General features: G+C 43.9%; 1 protein-coding gene across 3 annotated transcripts in view; it reads left to right on the forward strand.

Annotated features, from left to right (window-relative positions):
- Positions 1-359: 359 nt before the first annotated feature.
- srebf1 (sterol regulatory element binding transcription factor 1) overlaps positions 360-27,283 on the forward strand; it is a 56,816-nt gene continuing 29,892 nt past the window's right edge. For 2 of the 3 annotated variants that reach the window (XR_013961905.1, XM_080723575.1), the window contains exons 1-8: positions 360-755; positions 11,866-12,630; positions 18,954-19,132; positions 20,636-20,755; positions 22,209-22,433; positions 23,153-23,267; positions 25,075-25,238; positions 26,135-26,357. Coding sequence is in view for 2 of the 3 variants with exons in the window: in XM_080723575.1 (XP_080579701.1) it covers positions 650-755; positions 11,866-12,630; positions 18,954-19,132; positions 20,636-20,755; positions 22,209-22,433; positions 23,153-23,267; positions 25,075-25,238; positions 26,135-26,357 (1,897 nt within the window). In the remaining variant the exon portion in view is untranslated. The remainder of the gene's footprint in view (positions 756-11,865; positions 12,631-18,953; positions 19,133-20,635; positions 20,756-22,208; positions 22,434-23,152; positions 23,268-25,074; positions 25,239-26,134; positions 26,358-27,283) is intronic. The other variant, XM_080723576.1, reaches the window with a different exon arrangement.

Consider the following 27,283-nt stretch of genomic DNA (forward strand, 5'->3'; position numbering starts at 1 on the left):
AACTATGAAAAAATGTTTGTGCAAAAGAAAATGCAAATAAAAGAACTTTGAGAATCCATAATAATTTAAAAAAAATATATATGTTTAAAGTAACAGTTTAACTACAAATAAATTAAATTAAATACCACCCAAATTGTAAACAACCATGTCAAATAAGAGAAACGTGCGCTTCTGGAAATAAGCTCAACGTGATTGGCCGACGCGGCTGTCACTCCCGCCCCCGAGGTGGGTGGAGTCCCGACGCTGATTGGCTGAGGCCGGCTGTCAGTCAAACTCACGCAGTCTCACGCGTGTGTGAGCGTGTTGTGTGTGAGTGCGTGCCCGCGCGCGTGCTTGTATGTGTGTGCGTGTGTGTCTCTGTCGGTGTGTCGCCATCGTAAACACGTCGCCGTTGGTTTGGTTTCTCCTCAATGAGTCTCTTCTTCTTCTGTTTGTGACACAAGTTTTAAAACACAACTCAACCATGGAGGATTATTATCGGCTGATCATAGATCGATAAATAACCGTATTATCGATCACCGGGAAGGATTTAATTAAGGAATATAAACCTTTGGCTCTCTGGAGGAAGAGGAAGAGTTCACCACCACAGCTCTGATGCTTTAGTTTAAAAGCTTTAACTGTAAAAGAGGAAAGAAGAGAAGCTTTCAAGATGAATAACTTGTCTTTTGACGACCCTTCCCTGGACCACCTGGACCCCACTCTGTCTCTGCACGACCCCAGTGACATAGACACTGCCCTGCTCAACGACATAGATGGTAAAAACAATACCCTTTGTTTAATTAAACTGTTAAATCAGTTGAGTACTGCATAGTACTGTGTTTTATCCGTCTGTCATTCAATGTTATATGAGATACTTCAATGGTTTCCTATGGAAATAAGCTTAGTCTTTTCTAGGATCTCCTTTTAGTAGACCTTGTACCAGTGAACTGTACCGTCATGAAACTGTACCTTTTCCTATGCAAACTTCTAATGAAGTCTTCAATCAATCAATCAATCAATCAATCAATCAATCAATTGATTATTAGTAATTAAATGAGAGAGTGCAATGCCAGGGTTAATGCGTTTTGCATACACTATCAGGAGTTGCAAATAGAAGAATACAATCGATTGTTTATTTACAGTCAAGGATTGATTTGATTGCTTAATTGATGATACTCTGTGTAATTAAAAGTGACCCCCCCTCCCCACCCACCCACCCACACACACACACACACACACACACACACACACACACACACACACACACACACACACTTTCAAGATCAAAGCCTACAGTTAGCTACTGTTTGGCTACTATAATAACGAATACTTTATAACCTCAAGTGTTATTATTAGTGTAATTATTTCAAAGATCATATTTCTCCTCAACTGTTACTTGCAGTAATAATAATAATAATGACAATGATGATTATAAATCAATAGTAAACTTGTAACAGTAATGATTATCTGTCCCACATTTCTCCAGCCTAGAGACAGTGGGTCAGTAGTAGCATCATGGTCACATTTATTAGCCTGCTTAGCATTCAGCTCTGCTAGCCTAGCCTAGCCCAGTGGCGTCACTTCAGAAAAAGCTACGGTATGGCAACATGACTGGTGTCTTGCACGCGCGCCTTCGCGCACGTGCAAGACACCAGTCATGTTGCCATATCTTAGCAACAGACATTTATTTTAAGAAGTACATTTTATTTTTTCTACGGTTTCTTGGTCTGGATATGGCAGCCTGGAACGGTTGTTCAAGTGCAGCTAAACTTGGCATGTTAGTAAACGTGCCACAATTAACAATAATGCATTGCACCTGTGCAGCTGACCTGCGGAACCTGGGAATATGGGAATATACCATTTTGTCAAGATGGGGAGAATACAAGTGTGGAGAATATAATTATAATACCTTGTTAAAGTGACTATTTGTAGTTATTTTACTGTAATCTAACAACATAATAACCAGCACAGATAGACAAAGAGACATTCATGGATTTATATTTAAAAGTAACTTTAATTTCCCCCCCTGGACCCAGGGTATGGCAGCTGCATACCCCTGCCATACCCAAATTGACGCCCCTGGCTTAGCCTCTGCTCTAGGCCCCGCCCCCTCTGGTCCCACCACAGCAGAGGTTACTCCAGTGCATTCCTCCTGCACGGGTTCATGCTAGAGGTGTCACACCCGCACTGTGAACCCATACAATATGGTGACTTACAGTATATGATGATGTTGCATGGTCTTGACTTAATTCTCTCTCTAACACATGGGTCTTCAACACACAGGGGGTCCGGGACCCCTAGGGCTTTGGTTCTCAACCTGTGGGTCGGGACCCCCAGGGGGGGGCCCAAATTATTTTCGGGGGTCCCCAGATGATTAACTTAATGTGCAACGTTGTTTTCTCACTCAACAGTATGTGTATCGGAGGGTATCTGGCATCTGCCCATGATTTCTAAGGTGACAATTGAAGGACTTTGTAATACCTCTAAAATGACAAAATTAAACGTTGTCCAAATTGTCAAATATTAGAGGCAGAAATTGTGGAAATAGCAGATCTACATGCTCACAAATAGAACCGTGTTAAACAAAATGCAATCTCGTCAGGGTGGTGGGGCTGCAGTTAAAATATGATTATTTTGGGGGTTGCGTGGCCTGAAAAGGTTGAGATCCACTGCCCTAGGGGCCAGGGGGTCCTCAGAGTTACTACAGGGGTCCTCCAAATCTTTGAGTGATAGATTTTTTTTCTCCTATTTTATATTAACCTCTTGAACCCTAGCAGTGTCCATATTCTGAGAACTTTAGCCAAAAATAGCAGATCTACAAGCTCACAACGCCTCGTGCTGCGTGTAGATCGGCTATTTTCGGCTAAGAGCTTTGGTGTAGAGGGGGAAAAGAGCAGACTAAGTACATAGTGAAAGGTCAAGTTTATTAAGTATTGACGGTTCAAGTGGTTAAATATGGAATCTATGAACAGGTTGTGGGGGTCCCTGCTTCATCTCTCTCCCAACTAAGGGGTCCTTGGCCTGAAAACATTGAAGACCCCTGCTCTAACATTCAAAATGTATTTTATATGGACAGGTTAAGGCTGTTTATTAAAGACAGGGCAGGGTCATCGCCATGCTGGCTCGTGGTAGACATTTTTTTTTTTAATTCAATTTTTGCCACGGACACACTTGAAGAGCTAGCCTTGAATGACCATAGCAGGTCTGTAACTCTGAGGGTGTTCAAATGGAACCAAATGGACCCTCCATTTGGTTTATTTGGTTCCATGTGTACACTCTCAGAGTTAAGAGGACCTTTGCAAATAAAACATTTGAGAACCACTATAAACACTTCAATGTTTTCAGGCCGGGGACCCCTTTGTTGAGAGAGAGATGAAGCAGGGACCCCCACAACCTTTTCAAAGATTCCATAAGTTTCATCGTTTGACAGCACAGTATCAGTAATCTGTGTTTTCAAATATTCAACCACTAGTAGAACCGACTTAAAGGAGGACTTTGCCACTTTTCAACCCATCTTCATATAATAGGTCCTCACTAATGTTCATAATAAAATAGCACAATTTTTTTCTACTCGGTCCAAGTCTTTTAGGAGAGCTGTGGGAAGTTCAGAAATCCATCGTCTTGTGACATCATCATCCCCCCCCCCAAAAAAAAATCTATATTTTTGAAAAAAATATTTAGATTTATATTATCGCGAGAACAATAGCTTCCACTTTAACATTGCAACTTTTCAGGAATAGAAAGCCTGCATTTTCTATTAGCTTGGATTCCAAATCGATGATGTCACAAGACGATGGGTTTCTGACCTGCCCACAACCCTCCAATGAGGAAAAAAAAGAAGAAAAAAAAGCTAAGGCTTATGAAGTAGTATAAGTGCTGCTCATAAATGCATTATACAATATACCAAGCTCCGTGGAACTGCACATTCCATTTTAGTCAGTTATATAGTGCCTTTTGTTTTGTAGTTGTTACCCATACAGTAGCCTATATCAGGGGTTTTCAAAGCGGGTGACGGCCGGGGCACCCTGGGGTGCCGTGAGGCCAGTCCAGGGGTGCCGCGAGATCATTTGATCATATTTGGAATTCATCAATATCACTACATCAATATCACTTCACTATGTTAGTAAAACAGACCTGATTTGCACTGTACTTGATGAGTTCTTTTTCCATCTACAACAACTCTCTTCACCAAAAATAGCCGATCTACAAGCTCACGACGCGTTGTGAGCTTGCAGATCGGCTATCTTTGGTGAACCTTCCCCCCAGAATAGGCATGCTGGGGTTCAAGTGGTTAAACGTCAAGTATAACATTATTTTCAGTCAGTTCTGATGGAAACGGATATTTCTACAATATGATGTAAGATTCTAAATATTAACTGTGTAACTCAGGGGTGCTGTGGATGAAAAAGTTTTTTACAGGGTCAAAAAAAAGTTATTTACAGGGTCAAAACAATTTGAAAACCCCTGGCCTATATTACACATTCATTGTGACTCTTATGAAACCTAGTGCATTATAGTGCATTATACAGTATAAAAGTGATTATTATTACAGTACAGTGATGTCATTACGTGCGCATCCCGCATCAAAAACTCATTCAAGTCGCCCAGGGACTCATTCATGTCATGGTCCTGGGGTCCCGGGGATGCGCCTCCATTGGAGTCCATGTTAAAATAATTTACCGGGTCGCGGTAAAAGAAAAACATTTTAAAATTCCACAGACACCACCATTGTTCATGGGTGAAAGCATCCTACTTTACCCTACGTTAACACAAATAAAATCCACGTAGAAAGTCTTAAACAGGCGATAGAAACGTCAATGTTTTGATTCCACCGACGTCCGACGCCATTTTGCGCGCCCGAATTCATTAGGGGCACATGTTTTAGTAGTTTTAGTAGTTCTAAGTTCAAACATTAGCCAAATTGTAAAATAAATATAAGAAATAGGCAAACATTTTGAAAATAGCCGATCTACAAGCTCACAGCGCTCGAAAACATTGTATTGAGGACTCATAAAACTTTTCTGGGACCCATTTGAATGACCACCTGTGGGTCCCGGGACCCATTACATTGAAAACCTAGTAACATCACTGAGTACAGTATAATGCATTATATACACAACCTTAACGTTTCCTGAGTAAGTGTTGTTCCACTGAGTGAGCTTATAAATGCTGCATTATGACCAGCACTTGTGATTCTTCATAAACCTTGTTTAAGCCTTGCTGAGCCAAGAGGCCCATAGTGCATCTCCTTGTTCCTTTAGTGTGAGACAGCTTGATGTACAATTCTAAAACGGCTAGTTCCATTCCTTGATTCTGATTGTCTGGTTTCTCTTAATTGCTGTGGTATATGAGACTATAACCCACACCCGGCTTGAATCAGTTTATATCAAACCCAGGTGTGTTATTTATTTCCGCAGTGTTCCACAGCTAGTGCATCAATTATCTGCACCTGTGTTGTTGGCAAAAAGGCTGGGAACTACTTTATTGTAGCTGGGGACTACTTTCTTGCAGAGCAGACCTTATAGTGAATTATTAGTGACATAGAACAGTTTTAATTGGTACATGTCAATGAGTTTTCATGTTGCCATATTGTAACCGTTTTAGAAAAGCAATAAGCCACGCGAGGCTTGTGGTTACCTGTATTTAACACCGGCTGAGAGGGTGCGCCTCGTGTCTCCCTACGCCTCTCAGCCGGTGTAAAATACCAGGTAACCACTCGCCTCTTGTGGCTTATTGCTCACAGGGACTTACCTAGCTCTGGTCCATAGCGTTAGAAGGAGTTCTTCTTAACGCTACAGGACCGATGCAAAATCTGGTGGTCAACAGACTTTTTCTCTTCCGGTGAAAAAATATGTTCTTTTCTGTCCAAAAAGTGTGGGGGGCTCAGAGTGTTCCCACCAAGGAAAGTAGGCTTTCAACAATTTAAAACCGTCTTTGTTTTGGAGAGTAGCAAAGCAAAAGCATATTTTATATTTTGACTACAGACGAGAGGCTGAGCAGCCTGGGCTTCCACGGGTGTGAGCACAAAGTCTCATGGGTCCCATAGCGTTAACCCATTTAGGCCTAGAATTATCGACTGCTTTAATTGTTGAAAAATAGCAGATCTACAAGCTTGTAGATCAGCTATTTTTGAAAAAGTCGTGAAAATTTGTGAAAATCTTTGAATATATGTATTTTTAGAGTGACATTTTGTAACTCAGATTTTGCTTCTGGGGGTGGTCCCTGGAACTATAATATTTTGAGATATGAATATTTTTTACAGGGATCTTTCACATGAAAAGGTTTGAGAACCACTGACATAGTAGTCTCTCAAGAACAGACTAACTGAGCTCCAGTTAAGTGAAAAGGACCTTTTCTTTGACGATGGCTGGCCAGATTGCTGACATAGAAACATAGGGTTTTTTCAAAATAGGGATTCAAAAGACACTTATAGAATCGGGTAAAAATTCAAATTTTCACGATTTTTCAAAAATAGCAGGTCTACAAGCTCGCAGCGCGAGTGCCACGCTGCGAGCTTGTAGATCTGCTATTTTTCAATAGTTAAAGCATTCAATAATTCTAGGCCTAAAATATTAAGGAGAACTCCGTCTAACGCTGGACCAGTGCTAGGACGTACCCCACTCAACCCTTGGTGCTGAGTGCCAAGCAGGGAGGCAATGTTTGTAGCCTTTGGCATGACACGGCCAGGGAATCGAACCCTGACCTCCCAACCTCAGCTGCGGAGACTCTAACCACAAGACCACTGAGCTGCTTATGAGTTGCTATAAACATTTATAACAAGTGTTATGAAGCCTTATGAGTCATTGCATTATAATGCTTTTATAAATAAGCTTAGTTATGCATTATATAGAGACCCAACCGACCTTAGTTAATATGCAGTCATCATCAGCTTTGAAAAGTAGTTATAGATTATATAGATATAGATTATAGAATGAAGAATACACTTTGCTCTGCAAGTTTAACCACTAGAACTCTGTTCTAGGGCGAACAACATTCAGTGAAAATAGCAGATCTACACGCTCACGACCCGTGAAGTTGTATCAGGTTGTGAGCTTGAATATGGTCTATTTTCAGAAAAAAAATATGTTTAGTGTCTCGGTGTAAAAAGGAGAGAGTCTTGTAGACAGACCCTTGGGGGACTCCGGTCAACTATAGCAGTCGTTCTCAAACTGGCTTAGGGGTAGAGTTGCCGTCTTAGAATACAAGGGTTCCCAGTTCGATCCCAGATCCCAGGCTCCCCCAGAGTTAGTGTCAAAGAGTCCTTGAGCAAGACTCTGAACCCCTGGTTGCTCCCGGTGAGCAGCTTGGTGCCTTGCATGGTTTCCTCTGCCATCGGTGTATGAATGTGTGTATGTGAATGGGTGAATGTAACACACAATCTCTGTAAAGCACCTTGGATAAAGGCGCTATATAAAAGCACCATTTACCATTTTACCCCCATAACCCAGAGTTACAGACCTGTCGGGGTCCATTTTGGAACCCTGTCAAGGAACCCTGAGGGTCCCCGGACCCCACTTTGAGAACCCCTGAACTATAGAGTTTTACTTGTATTCTAGAAGTTCAAGGCAGACATTTGACAACACTACGCAGCAGATTCTGAAAACCTATCATAACATCCACGAAACGTGCATAATGTGTGCATCAGTCAGCATACTATGCCTGACCAATATTTAATAATATTAATCAGACCTCAAACACATCCCCAAATACATCTCCCACGAGCAATCTCTGGGGTGGCAGATTTCCATAGGTCACAGATTTCAGTGTAACACAGAATTGCTTAATTTGATGTGTCACTCGCTGAAAAACTAAAATAGCAGATCTAAAAGCGCTTGTAGATCTGCGTATTGTTTCTGCGAGTGACCACTGGCGTTCGGGGAAGTCTAGCTGAGGTTTGGGAGGTGAGTGGAACGTGTTGCATCCTCCTGCGAAGCGCTTTGACAGGTTTCTGTCCCAAAATGTGACCGACAGTAACCTCTGAACGGCAGTGGCCGATAGTAACCCCACGCACGAGAGAGCGAGCCTCGCAGACAAGCAGCTCTCTCTCTCTCTCTCTCTCTCTCTCTCTCTCTCTCTCTCTCTCTCTCTCTCTCTCTCTCTCTCTCTCTCTGTGAGGTGCGACCTGATTGGCTGGGAGCGATCACCTCATACAAAACATTGGTTTACAAATCCAGGCTGCCGTGTGTGTGTGTGTGTGTGTGTGTGTGTGTGTGTGTGTGTGTGTGTGTGTGTGTGTGTGTGTGTGTGTGTGTGTGTGTGTGTGTGTGTGTGTGTGTGTGTGTGTGTGTGTGTGTGTGTGTGTGTGTGTGTGTGTGTGTGCTTCGGTAGCACGCCGCGCACGCACGCACACACACACACTGGAGTAGTCTGATGTTTCCGTAATATTATATCCCGCATTATTGGCACGATTTGTCACATGCTCGTGCACGGTGCACGTGCAGTGAAGTGTCGCTGTTGACAGACTTGTGCAACAAGTAAACACACACACACGCACACACACACACACACACACACACACACACACACACACACACACACACACACACACACACACACACAGACACACAGTACAAAATGATGGCCTATTACAAGGTAATGTAAGATAAGAAATAGGAGTTATGTAATCCACACCTACTGTTTAGACACTAGTGGTGGTGGTGAGTCATTAAGTCATAAAGTAATAAAGTTTAACCTATTTAGACTGGGAACGTATTATTACGCATTATCACTTTAACCATTATTCTATGCTTTAACTATTGAAAATTAGCAGATATACAAGCTCGCTGTGCGGCACTGAGTGCCGCCCTGCGAGCTTGTAGATCTGCTGTTTTTGAAAAATCGTGAAAATGTGTGAATGTCTTTGAATATTTTTACCCGATTCTATATGAGTGTGGTTCTCAAACTTTTTCATGTCAAGGACCCCCAGAATTACTTGTATTTGACCGCAGACCCCATCTCAAAGTTCCAAGCAAATGTTCGCTTTAAAAATACATATATTCAAAGATTTGCACAGATTTTCACAACCTTTCAAAAATAGCAGATCTACAAGCTCACAGCGCAGCACAGAGTGCCGCGCTGCGCTGTGAACTTGTATATCAAAAGCACAAAAGCATCAGAAGTGGCAGATCCACAAGCTGGAAATGCGGCGCAAAGTGGCGCCTTTTCGAGCTTAAAGATCTGCTTTTTTTTTTTGCTGCTATTGAATTTGAATCCTGGAAAGTGACGGTTTGGACATATGAGGTTTCCACTGTATTAGAAATGCATCTTGCCTGGTTATTGATATGGGATGTACTGTACGTCACGGGTCAGCACACTTTTTGAAATGAAGTGCCATGTTTTTATTTTCTAGATAGTCAGTGTGCCATGTCAACATACATTTTAATGACACCCCATCAAACATTCAGACATTTTGATTGTCAGGAGGACATTGTCACGACGACATTAGACTCAAGCAATAACCCACTGATCTTCCAGACTCCCAGACTTAAAGACGGGGTGAAATCAAAAACATGTTTTTCACACTTTTAGAGCATATCTGTAGTGATAATATGACCATACCTAAAACTAGATGCCAAACAAATAGAAAATAAACAATTTTTGTGTATATTTATATCAAAGGTCCCTAAATAGGCCATTCTTAATTACTTCCTGTGAACAGAAATTCAAAAAGTGATGACATCGACAGGTCCGCTTGCATATAAATGAACCTTTGATTACATTCACCTGTTTGTTTCCCATTGCTGGCTCCCATTACTCCCATTACTCAGATTTTAAATCCCATCGCCTGAAGGGCTGGTCCCCTCGGATTGTTTCAGAAACACACAGGCTTCCTTTTCAAACTGAAACTTCAAAATAAAATACCCAAAATAGTAATTTCATTGGGTCTTTAATACAGAGACATCTTTCTATGTCTCAGTATTCATCACAAATAACATCTTTCTATGTCTCAGTATTCATCACAAATAACAACACTATTGCTGCATCCCTCTTGTCCAGACAGAAATCAATTTGAACATGAAGCAGCCAAGTTTGACTGTGACATAAGGTGACCCCGCTAGTGTCAGGCTTGACTACTAGTAGTGTAACTGACTACTAACTACTAGTAGTGTAACTGACTACTAGTAGTGTCCTGGGGAGTGTAACGTCATTAATTCGTCTCCGAATGACGCCATATCATAGTTTAGATAGAGACTAACTGAAATAAATTAGGCTCTAAAAGTGGAGTATGAATCGACCCAAGTCTCAGTGGTGGAAGACGTGAAAGTCTTTCTCCTTTTTGCGGAGGCGAAAGTGAAGATATTCTATTGGATTCAATTCAAAGGAGCTTTAATGGCATGAGAAAACATAGCTTTACAATTGCCGAAGCAAGTTTCAAAATATAATAAACAGTTTAAAATGGAGAGAGTATGTACATTTGGAGGGGTTACAGCAGTGTGTAAACAGAGCTATGTATGTCACGTTGCGTGGTTAAACACCACTTTATGAAATGTAACGTCTTCAGCAGTGTTGCTGGGGGTAGAGAGAGGGGGGAGGGGGAGGGGGATGCCGGTAGATGGATGATGCAAGCTTGGTGGGAGAGGAGCAACGCATGTGTCCTTCGGATGGGCTGTTAAATCCAGGCCAGGTTGATCTCAGTGTGAACAAACCTGCTCTGAAGTGAACCTCACATCTGATTCATCTGACCAGCTAGATGGATAAGATAAGATAAGATAAGATAAGATAGTTTTATTGCTTCCTGTGGGGTCATTCAGGTGTGGTAACAGCAACAGTGAGACAGGATAGGTACAGGTTAGAACTTAGAGCTGCACTCTGTCGAGGTGCCAACTTGCATCTTGTGCACAAGTACAGTAAGCCATGTATGGCCTACTTGTGCGCCAGCAGAGCATGCAACCTGCAGAGCATACTGTTGATGTGGCATGCACCTTGACCACTAGGCCATCATACATACAGCAAATGTATACAGTATATGGACAGCATAGTGTCTGTCTAGTCAGGGTTGTCAACATTGGACTGTCAGAATCCAGGAGATTTTTTAACATAGTAGATTTAATCTCCTGTGTTCTGGTGAATTTTGGGCATGATTGATACTTTAATCAGGCTGCTTTACTAGCATGGGTACAATTTCAGCCTTAAAATGCCAAATGTAGGTGTACAGATTTGATGACTGAAGCAAAGGACATGTTTAATAATGACTTCTCATCCTTAAGTCATTACTTAAGTGAATATCTGTATGATCTTTCTTGGATGCATTGCCCCCACCCCTAAAAGGGGGGGTCTGGGGGTCCTCCCCCATAAAAAAATTAACATAGTAGATGTCATTTCCTGTGTTCTGGTGAATTTTGGGAGTTTGATACAAAATCCAGGAGAAATCCAGGAGAATTGCCAATCCAGGAGCATGCCAGGAGATGCGGTCAAAATCCAGGAGACTCCTGGGAAATCCAGGAGAGTTGACAAGTAAAACATAGACTAGTCTAGTCTATGTTTTACTTGCGCCAGCCTTTGCTGTGGGTCACCCTCCTGTTTCTTGTCTATCTCAACTGTACTAGGAAAGCCCCCCCCCCCCAATAAAAAAATATGTAAAAAATAAAAATAGTGCTTGTCGAGTAACTGTACAGCTTAAGTTTGATAGAGTTCTAGTTTAAAATAAAACTTTGTTTTCACACACATTCTCCTGTATGAATGAGGCCCCTCTCTCTCTCACGATTTGATAAAATTGGTATTCCAACCTGAGAAATGTGTGTTGACTAAAGAGACAAACACACCACAGCCATGATACATAGAGCTATATAACACCAGGGTATTTTAACAAAAAAATCTCACTTTTACAACCAGGGCTCCTGTGTGTCCTTGGCATTGACCACAGTGTTGTCCCCTCTCTATCCTCAGACATGCTCCAACTCATCAACAACCAGGACATGGAGTTCGGAGGCCTGTTCGACCCCCCGCCCCACTACCCCGGCCCCCCCAGCCAACAGGAGTACCCTGGCCCCCCCACCCAGCAGGACTACCCAGGCCTGACCCAACAGACCCAGCAGACCCAGGAGCCTCTCCCTGGCCTGAGCCACTGCATCTCATCCTCCCCTCCTCCTCCTCCACCTGCCTCCACCTCCTCCCCACCTCCTCCACCCTCCTCCTCCTCGCTGCAGAGCAGCAGCCCCCACCTGGACGCCCTGCTGGGCCCCCCCATCACCCGCAGCTCCTCCACCCCCAAGGAGAAGGCTTTCAAGCAGGCCCCCACCTTCCAGCAGGCTCCCCTGGGCCAGGTGCTCAACTCCAGCCCCAGGCTGCAGCAGCAGCAGCAGCAGCAGCAGCAGCAGGCCCCCAAAGCGGAGCTCCCCCTCCAGCCTGTCCTGAGCCCCCTTGCCCCTGCCCCTGCTCCCCCCGCGGCCCCCCAGCAAACCCCCACCCAGGCCGCTGCCTCCTCCCCCCCTCCTCACGGCTCTCCCCCCGGTGGGAAACAACAGAGCCACCCGGTGGTGTTCAGCGCCGCCCCGCAGGCCCTGTTCACGTCCCCCGCCGCTGCACCCCAACAGCAGCAGCAGCAGCAGCAGCAGCAGCAGCAGCAGCAGCAGACCCAGACAGTCCAGCCCCAGCTGCAGCAGGCTCCAACCCTCCAACGGGTCACCTACAGCCACCAGAATGGATACACAGGTAAGGACGCTTTACAATTTACAATTTAGGCATTTAGCAGACACTCTTAACCCATTTAGGCTTAGAAGACTGCTTTAACTATTGAAAAATAGCAGATCTACAAGCTCACAGCGCGGCACCGAGTGCCGCGCTGCGAGCTTGTAGATCTGCTATTTTTGAAAAATCGTGAAAATTTGAATTTTGACCCGATTCTATAAGTGTCTTTTGAATCCTTCTAAGATTTTTTGAAAAACCCTATGTTTCTATGTCAGCAATCTGGCCAGCCATCGTCAAAGAAAAGGTCCTTTTCACTTAACTGGAGCTCAGTTAGTCTGTTCTTGAGAGACTACTATGTCAGTGGTTCTCAAACCTTTTCATGTGAAGGACCCCCAAAATGATATTTATTTGGCCACGGACCCCCATCTCAAAACATTTAGTTCCAGGGACCACCCAGAATCAGAATTTGAGTTTCAAACGTTCGCTTTGAAAATACATTATTCAAAGATTTGCACACATTTTCACGACTTCACGAAAAATAGCAGATCTACAAGCTCGCAGCGCGGCACTCGGTGCCGCGCTGTGAGCTTGTATATCTGCTATTTTTCACTGGTTGAAGCATTCAATAATTAACGACTTACAATATGCAAGGTAACACATCAATACATCAGCATCAATACAAGGTAAATACACCAATACATCGAATGCATAGAAATAGTAATCGAAAGAAAAAACATAGGTGTACCACGCACAAAGTCAGTAAAAAAAAAAAAAAAAAAAAAAAAACGTTATAAAAACCAAGAAAGAATCTAAATTACATGTACAGTATGGTCATTGAGGGATAACTGAAGAGGTGAGTCTTCAGATCTGCAGTTTTTAAGTGCAACAGGGAGTTTTTTCCACAGTTTGGGGGCCAGGAGGGAGAAGAGTCTAGGACGAGTGGATCACTGTCCTGGGGTTTTTAGCGAGGGTTCTGTCTGCATCCCTGTGTTGGCTGATCGGAGTCCCTGGAACAAAATATTTTGAGATGGGGGTCCGTGGCCAAATACATATCAATTTGGGGGTCCTTCACATGAAAAGGTTTGAGAACCACTGACATAGTAGTCTCTCAAGAACAGACTAACTGAGCTCCAGTTAAGTGAAAAGGACCTTTTCTTTGACGATGGCTGGCCAGATTGCTGACATAGAAACATAGGGTTTTCAAAAAAATCGTAGAAGGATTCAAAAGACACTTATAGAATTGGGTCAAAATTCTAATTTTCACGATTTTTCAATAGTTAAAGCAGTCATTAATTCCTGGCCTAAAATATGTTTCTCTTCAAGTTGGCAGCAGAATTCACTTCCCTGACACAAAGAACCTGAGAAAATAATAACAACACATGCAATTTATGTAGCGCTTTTCTAAACACTCAAAGTCGCTTTACAAACTAAACAAATTAAATCAGCTTTATTAGGAATGTAACTGGTTGATAGGGTAAAAGAAAGTGATAAAAATGTAAGTGGTGATTGTCCCCATGTGACTCGTGGACCTGCACCACGTGTTCCCAGACAGGTCTGGGGACACACAGCAGGTACACTGGTGAAATATTAGACAGAAACCTGCACTGTTGAAATGGAACATGTGAAAATATTCTCATCGTCGTGGGGAAGACTAAATGCACAACACATGATCCTGAAAGAGAGAGAAATGAGTGTAATCTGTTTGGTAAACAACAAGGTGGTCTTTGGAACAAATGGGTGACAAAACAAAAAAGGGAAGAGGCCAAGGCACTCTTGAGGAAAGAAATTTAAAGCCTTTAAAAATCTTCCAGCAGACTCCTCTGGCTCAGGTGGTCAGCTCCAGAAAAACAATCTAAAGCCTTTAATAGTAAGGCTAATGCATTTTTAACCTATTTTTGACATAAAGCTGTGTGAAATACTTGCCATTAAAACAGTGGTTAAAAATGTATTAATTGATTACCAGAGTCCCGTGGTCAGAGTTCTGGTCAGTTTCTAATGAATATTAAGTAGTTCCAATGGGGTGGGGACCATTTGGCGTGGCCCAATCATTGAAAATAGATTAATCCACAAAACTAGCGTCATTTGTATTGTTGGCCTATTTCTACCATATAGAGCGAGGTTTCGTTCTGATCAGCTGCCTGCAAAGCACCTTGTTTTGGGGAAATACGTTGCAGCGGCGTAGTGATACTGGACACAAAAAATAGTACCATGTGACAGAGGGGTCAAAGTTGAATGAAAGTTGATCTATTTGGTAGAAATAGGTCAACAATACAAATGAAGCTAGTTTTGTGGTTTCATCTATTTTTAATGATTGGGCCATGAGCCCCTGCCAAATCACCGGAACTACTTTATATTCATCTAAAACTGACCAGAACTCTGACCACAGGACTCTGGTAATGAATTAATACATTTGTAAAAACTATTTTAATGGCAAGTATTTCACACAGCTTCATGTCAAAAATAGGTGAACTAACACTTTAAGGGTGATTTGATTGAGTTATTTGATCCTGGGACTTCCCCTCCTTGTATTTATCCCTTTCAATAACACACACACGCGCGCACGCACACGCACACGATCGCACGCACGCACGCACGCACGCACGCACGCACGCACGCACGCACGCACGCACGCACGCACGCACACCACACAAACACACACATTTCCAGGAAACCTCACGTGCTTCTTGGTTGCAGTTCCACTTCCACGCGGTCGTAAACCAAGAGGCCTTTATTTATGGTCTGTTTAGTGTTGTCACAGCAGCTTGTGTGACCTGACATACACATGAGAGGAGGAATAATAATAATAATAGAATAGTCACACACCCCTCATCCACAACTCCTCTTAGTCCAGACTAACAGGCCTGATGTCACAATTATAGCATAATCGTCCTGATTGCAATTATTTGATTTTAATTTGTACATTTTCCAATTTCCCATGTTGCCAGTGCCGGTTGTGTTGTGTTGTGCCGGTGCTCCGGTAGTTTGTTTGGCTTAAATTGGAGTGGTTTTGCTCACTGCAAGCTAAATGGCTGCCAAAGTGGGAGTGGGGTCAGCCCGTGGCGGTCCTTTCCTATTGGCTGACGCCCGGTCAAAGCTGACCAATGTTGAACTCCACAGCAGGTGTCTAGAAAGTCACATGATGTGTCAATGAAAGTATGAGTAGGGCAGTGTTTCTCACAGTGGATTCCAGGGACTTTGCGGGTTGGGGTTCTAAATTAACCCATAACTCTGACAGTGTACAGTGACCGTAACGGGTCCTTTTGGTTCCATTTTGTATACTGTCAGAGTTAAGGTGAGACCTTCAAATGTACAAGTTTGAGAACCACTGGAGTAAAGGCAGCACAGAGTTCTGGTCATTCTAATGATTGATTTGACCCAGTGTAAGCAACATGTAGGAAGATGTATAAGCCCTATTCACGGCCCGCCCACTCATCAAATTTCTCAGCAACTTCCTGGTGCTGACGTCAGTTTAGAAGGGTAAAATAACACAGAAATAGCGTCAGTTTAGAAGGGTAAAATAACACAGAAATAGCTGGACTTAAAGCCAACAAATCATTATTTCGAACGGTAAAGTAAATTATAACGCTTTGTGCCTTTTACTATCTTGTGTTCTTGATCATGCTAGTCGTATTTTATACTTTACTATTCGGAAATTGCATTAAATTTGCGATTTCTGTGTTAACTCTATGGGCTTTTAGCAGGGTTTTACCCTTCAAAACGTGACTTCAGCACCAGGAAGTTGCTGAGTGGGCGGGCCGTGAATAGCGCTAATTGGAGGGGTAGACCTTGAGATTGGTGTCCTCTGACCTGTGACCTATGACCTCAGGCTACTGAGTTTGCTGCCATGTGTTCCTGTCAATACAGGGAGCTGTCAATCACAGTTCTACATAGTAGATAGATACCTTTATTATCCCAAAGTGTGTGTGTGTGTGTGTGTGTGTGTGTGTGTGTGTGTGTGTGTGTGTGTGTGTGTGTGTGTGTGTGTGTGTGTGTGTGTGTGTGTGTGTGTGTGTGTGTGTGTGTGTGTGTGTGTGTGTGTGTGTGTGTGTGTGTGTGTGTGTGTGTGTTAGCTGCTGTGACCATGTAGAGACAACATGGACGTTAAGGATGTTAACAATAGTGATGATGACACGTGTTACTATAATCCGCATGGATGGTAAATGGTGCATTTATACAGCGCCTTTACCCAAGGCACTTTACAGATATTGTGCATTACATTCACCCATTCACACACACACACACACACACACACACACACACACACACACACACACACACACACACACTCATTACTAGAGCTCGACTGATATATCGGTCATTTTTGGACCCCAATGTCCGTATCGGACATCGGTTATTATCTCTCCGATGTATCAGAGTAATGTTAGACCACCATTTGATGACATTTAGCCACTCAGACCCAAAACATAGAATATATTGTCGTTGCCCGTAAGGATCCATTGGGTTTAATTTTACATTCATGAGTTAAAGTTCTTACAAAGGGTCCATTTGGTTACCAAATGTCCTACATTTTGCTGGGGACCACCTGACCTGGAAACCCCTCAAGGACCACTGAAGTTTTAGAAATGTAGGCTATTTATTATTATTTTATATTATTACAAAACATCGGTTAAACATCGGCAATCGGTAGTCTAGCACTCTCCATCGGCAAACATCGGCATCGGTCAAAAAACATGGCATCGGTCGGGCTCTACTCATTACATTACGATGCAGGTCTGTGATACGCTTTCTGAAGCCTCTTGACATGTTGTGTGTGACCATGCCCTCAGTCAGGTGGCACTGTGCCCTCGGTCAGGTGGCACTGCCACTACGCCGCTGGCATGGGGCTGTAAACAAGAGAGAGGCTTCGCTGTGGTGACGACCAGCTTCAGAAAACACACAGAAAGTCTGTTTGTGGTGGTGGTGGGAGGGGCTGGGGGTGAACAGAGCTCACAGACACATGGCTGGGAGAAGGCCTGTCACAATTATTACATAATCGTCTAATCGCAATTATTTGACATGATCACAATTATTGTGTCTATTAATCGTCATAATCGTTTCCATGTTGACATATTTTCAAACATTTTCAAAAAGAATGGAAATAGCAGATCTACAAGCTCACAACGCGTTGCGAGCTTGTAGATCGGCTCTTTCCACCATCAATGTTCTTTTTTAAGTGTAAAGTTGTCAAATATGTCAGTAATTTCTTTGTATATTTAGGTTATGTGTCATATCTGCCATGTGCAACTTCAAAGCCTACAGTACAAGCCAAAAAGGCACCGATATTGTGCATTACATTCACCCATTCACACATACATTCATTTCATTCACCCATTCACACACACATTCATACACCGTTGGCACAAGGCACCACCCTGCTCACTGGGAGCAATTATGGGTTCAGAGTCTTGCTCAAGGACTCTTCCACACTAACTCTGGGGGAGCCCGGGATCGAACTGGGAACCCTCCGTGTTCGAATGATGGTTTCTTTACCGGGGCTGCCCCTTGTGGATATGAATAGAGGAGTTTGACGTGTCCTTTGGTGTGCCTCGGACACACGGCACAGAAAGTTTAAAAACTATAGAACTCCTGTGTGTCTCACTGCTGCTGCTCTGCCATGTGGGTGTGTGTAGTTTGACCATGTTATGAGGGAGGTGTGTCCATGTGGGGGTGTGTGTGTGTTCACAGTATGTGTGTGTGTGTGTGTGTGTAGGTTCACAGTATTGTGCAGTAAGCGCTGGCTGACTCAACCCTGATGACCGTAGCGTAGCGGTGCCCAGCCCTCTGATAAGGAGGTCAGAGGTCACCCACTGACTGACTCATCAGTCCACTGATAAGAGTAGTTCACCTATTGGCCTACAAACAAACCATAATGTTAGGGGTGTTTAGATAGGGCTGCTGGGTACTATAGTTCATCTATTGGCCTACAAACAAACCATAGCGTTGTGTGCCTGTAAATCGGCTATTTTAAATACGGTAGTTTTTAAAATAATAACAAAAAAAAGGAAGGTTTTGGACATATTACAAGGTTTCCACCCGACAACAACGATACTGTATCTCCATAGGCATATTATCTTGGGGATTCGTTCACAAAATATTTACACAGTGAGATGAGTGACTGATAGCTTTGAAATTCTCAAGAACACATGGCACCCTTTTCACATTGGCCTATTATAGCGCCACCAAGACGCCACAATATTAACCTACCTGACCTGGTGGAGACCTGTGCTCGGAAGAGCACTGATTCTGGTTTATCCTGTTTCCTGTGTGAGTTCTTTAACAATACCTTTCAAGTGGTTAAGGGGGTGTCGAATCAACGCTTTATTGTTTCCCATTTTTTTCCCCCCCAGCTGTCAATCAAGCCAGCAGCCAACCGATGGTCAGCCTGTCGTCGTCCCCTCCCGGGGTTCAGCCAATGAGCATCCAGACGGCGGTCCAGGGGCTGACCAGCACCGCGGCCCTGCTGACCACCAGCCACAGCACCCCCATCCAGAGCATCGCCCCCCATGTGCAGCAAGTACCTGTACGTGTGAGTGTGTGTGTCTGTGTTACTGTACTTGTGAGGACCCACAAGTACAGTAGAATATGAGAAATGGATGATGTTGTGGGGACCGTTTTCCTGGTCCTCTCAAGATAAATGAGTTTTTTTTTTCAAGTGCCCACGACGCGAGCGATGCGACGCGACGCGATGAAATCTCATTAACTAATTTGCTGCGATTTTAAACATAGCTGAACTCAGCAACTGCCAAATTGTCCTTACCTTTTAACGTGGGCACGTGCGCGCATCGCGCACGATCTGTGCATGTAACATGTACCAGCATTGTAGACCGGACTTCGAAAAAAACAATCCCATTGGAAAAAGACATATCCGTTGTCAGGCTGTATCTGCCACTGTTTACAGAAAAACTCATGTAAAAGGCCGAGCTATGCGATTTGGTCCTGCGAGGGCACGTTCGCGCACATAGCAGACGATATGTGCGCAGATCATATGCCAGGCGGGTAAAAGAATCATAACAGCTTCCAAATAAAAAAATCTGCATGAAAAAAGACCATGCTATGGCCGTGCAGCAGCTTCCTTGTTTACAATGGATACGGAAACCTAGATCCGGTCAAAACAGGAAATACGTCCGGATACAGTTAGGAGGCGGGCCTAAAGAGTCCGAATCGGCAATAAACAGCGATACTTTTAATTGTTTCATAATGATTAAAGCTAATTAAATTTCCGGGATCTACGGGCATAGCAGGGCGGTAACAGCAGGAAATCTCCGGTTTCGAGCGAGGTTTCGCGGCCATTCCACCCCCCCCCCCCCCCCAAACACATTTTATTATTATTTATTTGATGACTGGTTCAGGCTACGTCGTAACGCAATGGCTGACGCTCCATACGAGCACAGGAACGCTCGTGTCGGATGAGCTGTAATGGTTTTCTGATAAACTTTCTGTTTCTTTATTTGTGGTGCTCAACAAGTTTCTAATGTCAAGGACCCCTAGAATTATATGTATTTGACCGCAGACCCCCATCTCAAAGTAGATGTAAAAAGAAAGATTTGAGCTACAAATGTTCGCTTTAAAAACAAGATATATTCAAAGATTTGCAAGATCTTTCAAAAATAGCAAGCTCACAAAGCTCGCAGATATACAAGCTCAAAGCACAGCACTTGGTGTGCGGCACCAAGTGAGCTTGTATCTGCTATTTCTTTTAGTAGTTAAAGCATGAAATAATGGTGAAAGTGGTAAACCTATCTGTGATTAGGATTAGACAGAAGATCATTCCCAGAGCTTCCCAGAGCTTCCTTTGCTCCAGACTCTATGATGGAAGCATCTGAACGTTATGGGAGGAATCAGTCTGGCTCTTGAGACTAGTATTGATGTGGATAATATCAAAATGTTTGACATGCTCTCTTTATTCCTTTGTGTGTGTGTGTGTGTGAGTGTGTGTGTGTGTGTGTGTGTGCGTGTGCGTGTGCGTGTGCGTGTGTGTGCGTGTGCGTGTGTGTGCGTTTGCGTGTGCGTGTGTGCTTGCATGTGTCAGGTGTTGCTGCAGCCCCAGTTCATCAAGGCAGAGTCTCTTCTTCTCACCACACTGAAACATGACAACTGCATAGTGACCACCTCCCTGCCCAACACCACCTCCACCACCACCTCCCTGCAGGTTAGTGCAGCTGTGAGCTTGTAGATCTGCGTTTTTTGAATAGCCAATGCTGAAATCTAAGATGACACGGATGCTTTCCCAGGTTTTAATGGATTAAACCCACTGGTTGGTTTAGGGCCAAAATACATGTCTGAACTATATCAAGAACCATCCAGATCTCTCAGGTCATCTGAGAAAGGACTCCTTTCTGTCCTTAAAAACAAAACAAAATGTGGGGAAGAAGCATTTAGTTGTGGAACAAATCCCAGAAAACATCAGGTCTGCTGCCACTCTTATTACTTTTAAATCACAACTAAAGACCTTTCTGTTTGCCGCTGCCTTTAGTTCGCCTTTTAGGGCTAAAAAAGGCCCCCATAAAACCATGGTTTAGTGATGAGTCATCACTTTATTTTTGTGGGGACGTTTCTCGGAAAATAATGTTTTTCGTGAAAAACAAATGCTTGCATTGGATTCAGAATCCAGAAAAACACATAGTTTGACCCCTCACATGCTACTTAAAGTATATTTATCTTTTGTATTATTTTACTTATTTTAGCCAAGAATGTTCCATATGGCATGTTATAACTGTGTGCCAAATTACATGCTGCTATCGTTAAGTGCACAATTTCTGCCCGAAACGCTCGGACTAGAGACTTTATTAGAAGTTTGCATAGGAAAAGGTACAGTTTCATGACGGTACAGTTCACTGGTACAAGGTCTCCTAAAAGGAGATCCATGAAAAGACTAAGCTTATTTCCACAGGAAACCATTAAAGTATCTCATATAACATTGAATGACAGACGAATAGAACACAGTACTATGCAGTAGATATGTAAGGAAGTTAAAAAGAAAGAACAAAAAAAAGAAAACAGTAAGTCTAAACAAACAGAAAGTATATACAAAGAAGGGGCAGGGGAGGGTAGGGTTGGGCTAGGTTTGTTTTTTACCAGTTGCGAACGGCTGCTGCCTGTAAGTGGTTTTTCAGGGCAATTTTAAAGGATGCTAGTGATCCACACTCCTTTATGGCCTTCGGTAAGGCTTTCCACATGTTGGTGGTATAGCAGAAGAATGAGTTTGACCCTTTGTTGGTTTTGACTCTGGGTTGAAAGTGATCTGTGGCGCTGCCTCTGGTGTTGTAATTATGGACATCCTTAATGTTTATAAAGTATTTTGACAGGTACTTGGGTACACTGTAATTGTATCTTATTTTACTTATTTAGTTTCATGCATCCTAGTGTCATTGTATTATTGCGTTTCCTTTGCTTGCGATTGCCTTGTTGTTGAAATGTGCCATACATATAAAACGGCCTTGCACTGCGGCTTACATTGTAAATACCGTTACCAGACACCCAAAACCTATTGATTATTAATAGGCAGTTCTATGACCATTTCCATACCAAAATAAACTAGTCTATGAACTGTGCAAATTGGCCAACATGTTTCAGTCCCTTCCTGTTGTTTTCTCCCCGTCCAGGCTCTGATGGGCGGAGGCACCATCCTGACCACCATGCCCCTCACCATGGTGGACGCAGACAAGCTGCCCATCAACCGCATCGCCATCAGCGGGAAGCACATGGGCGGCGTGCCCCACAAGGGCGAGAAGCGCACGGCGCACAACGCCATCGAGAAGCGCTACCGATCCTCCATCAACGACAAGATCCTGGAGCTCAAGGACCTGGTGGCGGGCACCGAGGCCAAGGTAGAGAGACTAGAGACGGTAGAGAGACTAGGTAGAGACAAGGTAGAGAGACTAGAGCTCAAGGACCTGGTGGCAGGCACCGAGGCCAAGGTAGAGACGCTCTGCTTTCCTGGAGTTACTAAAGTTTGCTTTGATATACTGTAGATAGATTTGCACACATCTTCATGATCTTTCAAAAATAGCAGATCTACAAGCTCATACGGTGACTACGTACAGTACATGTGTTGCGTTCTGTCGGTGTTGTTTTGTGTTTGTTTGTTTATGTTATATGTGAAAAAATGAATTGAAAGGCAAACATGTAATATGCCAAAACAAGTCAAAGTCATGAAAATGTGTGCAAATCTTTGAATATATGTATTTTTAAAGCGAACGTTCGTAACTCAAATTTTGCTTCTGGGTGGTCCCTGGAACTAGATATTTTGAGATGGGGGTCCGTTGCCAACAGCCGATCTACAAGCACACAACGCCTCGCGGTGCGAGGCGTTGTGTGTTTGTAGATCTGCTGTTTTCACTACTGTTGTGCGACAGCCTTGTATGATGAAGCAGGGCTTTGCTTTGCGAAGAAACGTACACATTTGAAACTTGGAGATACAAGGTTTCTTCCCGGCAGTGACGATATTTACACCCCCGTATTATAGTATCTCTTATAGCTCAACAAGCTTGTCTCTGTGCTCTGTCTCTCCTACAGCTCAACAAGCTTGTTTCTGTCTCTCCTACAGCTCAACAAGTCGGCGGTGCTGCGTAAAGCCATCGACTACATCCGCTACATCCAGCAGACCAACCAGAAGCTCAAACAGGAGAACATCGCTCTCAAGATGGCCGCTCAGAAAAACAGTGAGTTCCTCTCGTCCCCGTCGTCTGTCATTTATTCTTCTCCTGCCGCAGCAGCTTGATCACATAAACCACTGTAATTTTCGTTGAAGCGGTGCGTTTAAAAGTTTTTCTGTAGCTTCAAAAAGAACTGAAATGACAGGTTGAGGAGAGAGAGGTGTGTTCTTGACCCTGCTGTGATCTCTCCTCTACAACCTTCATTTCCCACTGCGAACACACTCTCACGCACGTGCAAACACACATGCACGCACGCACACACGCACGCACGCGCTAGCGTTCTCTGTATTCCAATGGCCGGCACTCTGCTGCAGCTGCGCAGCAACCATCCCATAGATTGCGGGGCTGTAACCGTAGCGATGTTAGGTCCCATAGCGCACTAACTCTGAATCTCCGGTGTTTGACATAAAAACGCAATAAACGTGTTTTCTTTTGTGCATATGCTAATGGTTAATCATGCCTGTATGCAAATTCAATCAATTGCTCCAGCCAATGAGGAGAACCGGGCAGAGCAGATAGAGCGGTTTTGAGGACAGGTTTTGGTGACGGAGGTTTGTGGAATTCTAGGAGGATAACAGGATTAAAAACAACCTGTATACAAAGTTCATGTTGTACACTTAAAGTACAGTACATTCTGCCTCTCTAAGGCACAAATCTATCGGGTCAGTCTCTCCACTCCGACATGTCTCCTTTACGACATGTCTCCATTCCGACACTAACCCTATCTCTACCCCTAACCCTAAACCTTAGGCCCATGGGAGTGTCGCCACTCCGACAATAAGAAGTCCATTTCGGAGTGGCGACATGTCGGAATGGAGAGAGCCTCCCAAATCTATCTATACCTCAAAGAGACATCAGAGTGGGAGCAGCTATTAATAAGCAAATCCTTTACCTGTCTATTATTTTATTTTTTTCCTGTCTATTATTCTAGTATTTTGCCAGCCTCTGTTCTCTGAGGGGGCTCGAAGCCTTTGAGCTAAGACAGGGGTTCTCAAAGCGGATTCCAGGGACTTTGTTGGTTCCTTTAGAGGGGTCCAAATGGACCCTTTGTCAGCCTTCTGATTGGTCCCAGACTGGTCAACCAGAAAAATCATTCACTTTTGCTACCGGGGGCGGAGTTATGCAGTGGGACAAAGTCCTTTCATTCTTCACTGCGGTGCGGTGATGCGCGGTGCGGTCATGCGCGGTACGGACGCGGCGCAATGCGGCGCAGCGCGGTCATTAGCGATTTCTATAAGTATAATGAATAAGCTTCAACAAACTAGTTCACATGAATGATATCGATGTAACTAAGATATTCGATTGGGTACACACTACACATATTTTAAATGGGCAGAATTACAATTAAAATACATTTTATGTTGAGGGCGAGCCTATAGTTCCACAACATCCTGGTCAGTGCGAGTCACCCAAGATGCACTGCTCTCTCTCTCTCTCTCTCTCTCTCTCTCTCTCTCTCTCTGTCTGTACTATTGTACTTTTTTGTTCCTTTTTTATTAATATCACGTAGATGTTTTTCTTTTGGTACTTTAACATTTTTTCCCATTCACTTCCATTATAAAAATAGTCTTCCCTGGCTTTTTTGTCCCACTTAGTAACAGAGCGACTTGGGGTGGGACTTGACAAAGGGTGAATTGACCCATTCAAGTCTGTAACTCTGACAGTGTACAAATGGAACCGGTTCCACTTGAAATGTGAACGTTTTAGAAACACGTATCTAAGCGTTGAGTGAGTTGTTGATCAGAACTCTCTCTCTCTCTCTCTCTCTCTCTCTCTCTCTCTCTCTCTCTCTCTCTCTCTCTCTCCTCCTCAGAGTCTCTGAAGGACCTGGTGGCCATGGAGGTGGACGGCCCCACCCCCGAGGTGAAGGCGGAGCTCCCCACGCCCCCTGCCTCCGACGTGGGCTCCCCCTCCTCCTACTCCTCCCACTGTGGCAGCGACTCTGAGCCAGACAGCCCCATGGCCGAGGACACCAAGGTAACCATGGTAACCATACACATAGAGCAGGGGTGTTCAACAGGGGGTCCGGGACCCCTATGGGGTCCTCAGAGTTACTATGGGGGGGCTGCCAAATCTTTGTGTGATTACAACCTTTTTTCTTTTCCGACCGAACGGAAGTTCAGTCGGCCAATCAGAGGCAGGTTAGGGCGGGTCTTTTCGAACGCAGCTGTCAAGAACAGCTGAGTGGCGCAAACATCAGGGACTGGATGGAAACATGCCAATAAAGCTCTGTTGATTTGAATGGACAAGTCCTGGAAAATATACGTGATTAACCTTCTCTTTTGTGGCCCGCAGGTTAATATCCGGGCATTGATATATTATTTGATTTCAGTTATTACAATTTCAAAGATGCAAACTTGACCCATCATGACTAGAGGCCTATTACAGTTGTATTGGCTTTATGTCCAATGTATTTGTACTTAAGTTAAACGATTCAGGATTCCAATTAGAACATAGATCAACTATTTTTGCTACTTTTGTGTGACAGAATGATGAAGTAAGGCATTCATTTACGAAAAAAGTAAAAATACAGAGATAAGGCTTCCCAGTATATGCAACGTGGCCCTCTGGATGTGTGTCTATGTGTTTTCTTTTAATGTGGTGTATTTCTTTTAGTGTTTCTCGTAGGCTGGCACTTTACAACAAATATCTGTGTAAACAGACAATAAACTGGCTTGGACTTGAACTTGGATTGAATGTGGAAATACAGTGGTCCTCTGGACTGCGAGTGGAAATATAGAGGCCTTCTCTATCATCAAAGTTGCCCCCTTGGCTTATGTTATTGAGAAGGATAGGTTGGTTCCCAATGCTGGCTGTGTTTTTGTGACTTTATCTCTCTCTCTCTCTCTCTCTCTGTCTCTCTCTCTCTCCAGCCCAGTGTGTTGGACAGCCCACCAGTAGGGGGCAGTAGCAGCGGTGGTGTAGGAGGCATGCTGGACCGCTCCCGCATGGCGCTGTGTGCCTTCACCTTCCTCTTCCTGTCCCTCAACCCGCTGGCTGCCCTGCTGTGTGGCACCGCCGCCACCGGGGGCGCCAGCGCTGCCGGCTCCAGCGGCCACGGGACGGGCAGGGCCATGCTGGGCCTGGACATCACAGGTATGGGGGGAGGGGGAGGGGGTAGTGACATGTCCAAAACTATTACTTTTCAGGATTCAAAAGCAGCTTGTGGATCTCATAGACTGCGAAAATGACGCTTTTTTGTCCCTTGTATGGGTGTCGCCATCATTGTTTGAATGGTACCTCAGGAATCATAAGGAATGCTATTGGCTGCCAACGGCCACGTGCAACCGCAGGGATACATGGGAGAATGTGGTGTTGAGCCTCCCGAAATAAAGCACACGAAGAAGAACACAGCCGGCTGGTATCAGTTTAGTTGGCCACGCCCCCGCAACTTTATCATCAATTTTAACATAAATGGGACCATATTTGCACAAAACGCAAATCATGGTAATTGAAAGGCAGTTTTTCACTAGCGACAGAAACCATAAAGTATTTATGACTATGTTTATTAAGGTTAGAAAATCAAAGAGGAAAATGAATGGAGTCCAGGGGAGAAAAAATCTTTTTGGTACCTCGCGGGGGGAAAACCGCACAACTAGCGGCCAATCATGGGATCTTTCTCTTCCGGGAAAGCTTCATGAATAATCCAGGCAACAACACCCCTGGTGGATCTGCTACTGTTGATGCTTTTGTGTGATGACATAGTTTGATCAAGTAGGGCAGAGGTTTTCAACTGCTTTTAGTCATGTAGGAAAGTGAAGATTTAAAAAAGGCTGTCTGGTTGGTATTTATTCTCTCTCGACACCTAGTTGAGAAACGGTGTAATGAATGACCTGGCAACGTGTGGTGACGTGTCAGTTACTGGGAGGTCGGAGGTCAAGACGTTTTCCACAGAAAAAAGGAGTTACAGTAGAAAGGAAGGTGTACCGGATTGACTGGATGAGTCGTCGTTATTGGGGAATGAATTCACGTAAAGGCATGTGTCTGCTCATAATGTGGGCCAGTCAATCTAAGCTAAAAAG

This window comes from Nannobrachium achirus, assembly GCF_963921795.1.
Source record: "Nannobrachium achirus genome assembly, chromosome: 4".
Lineage (NCBI taxonomy): Eukaryota > Metazoa > Chordata > Actinopteri > Myctophiformes > Myctophidae > Nannobrachium > Nannobrachium achirus.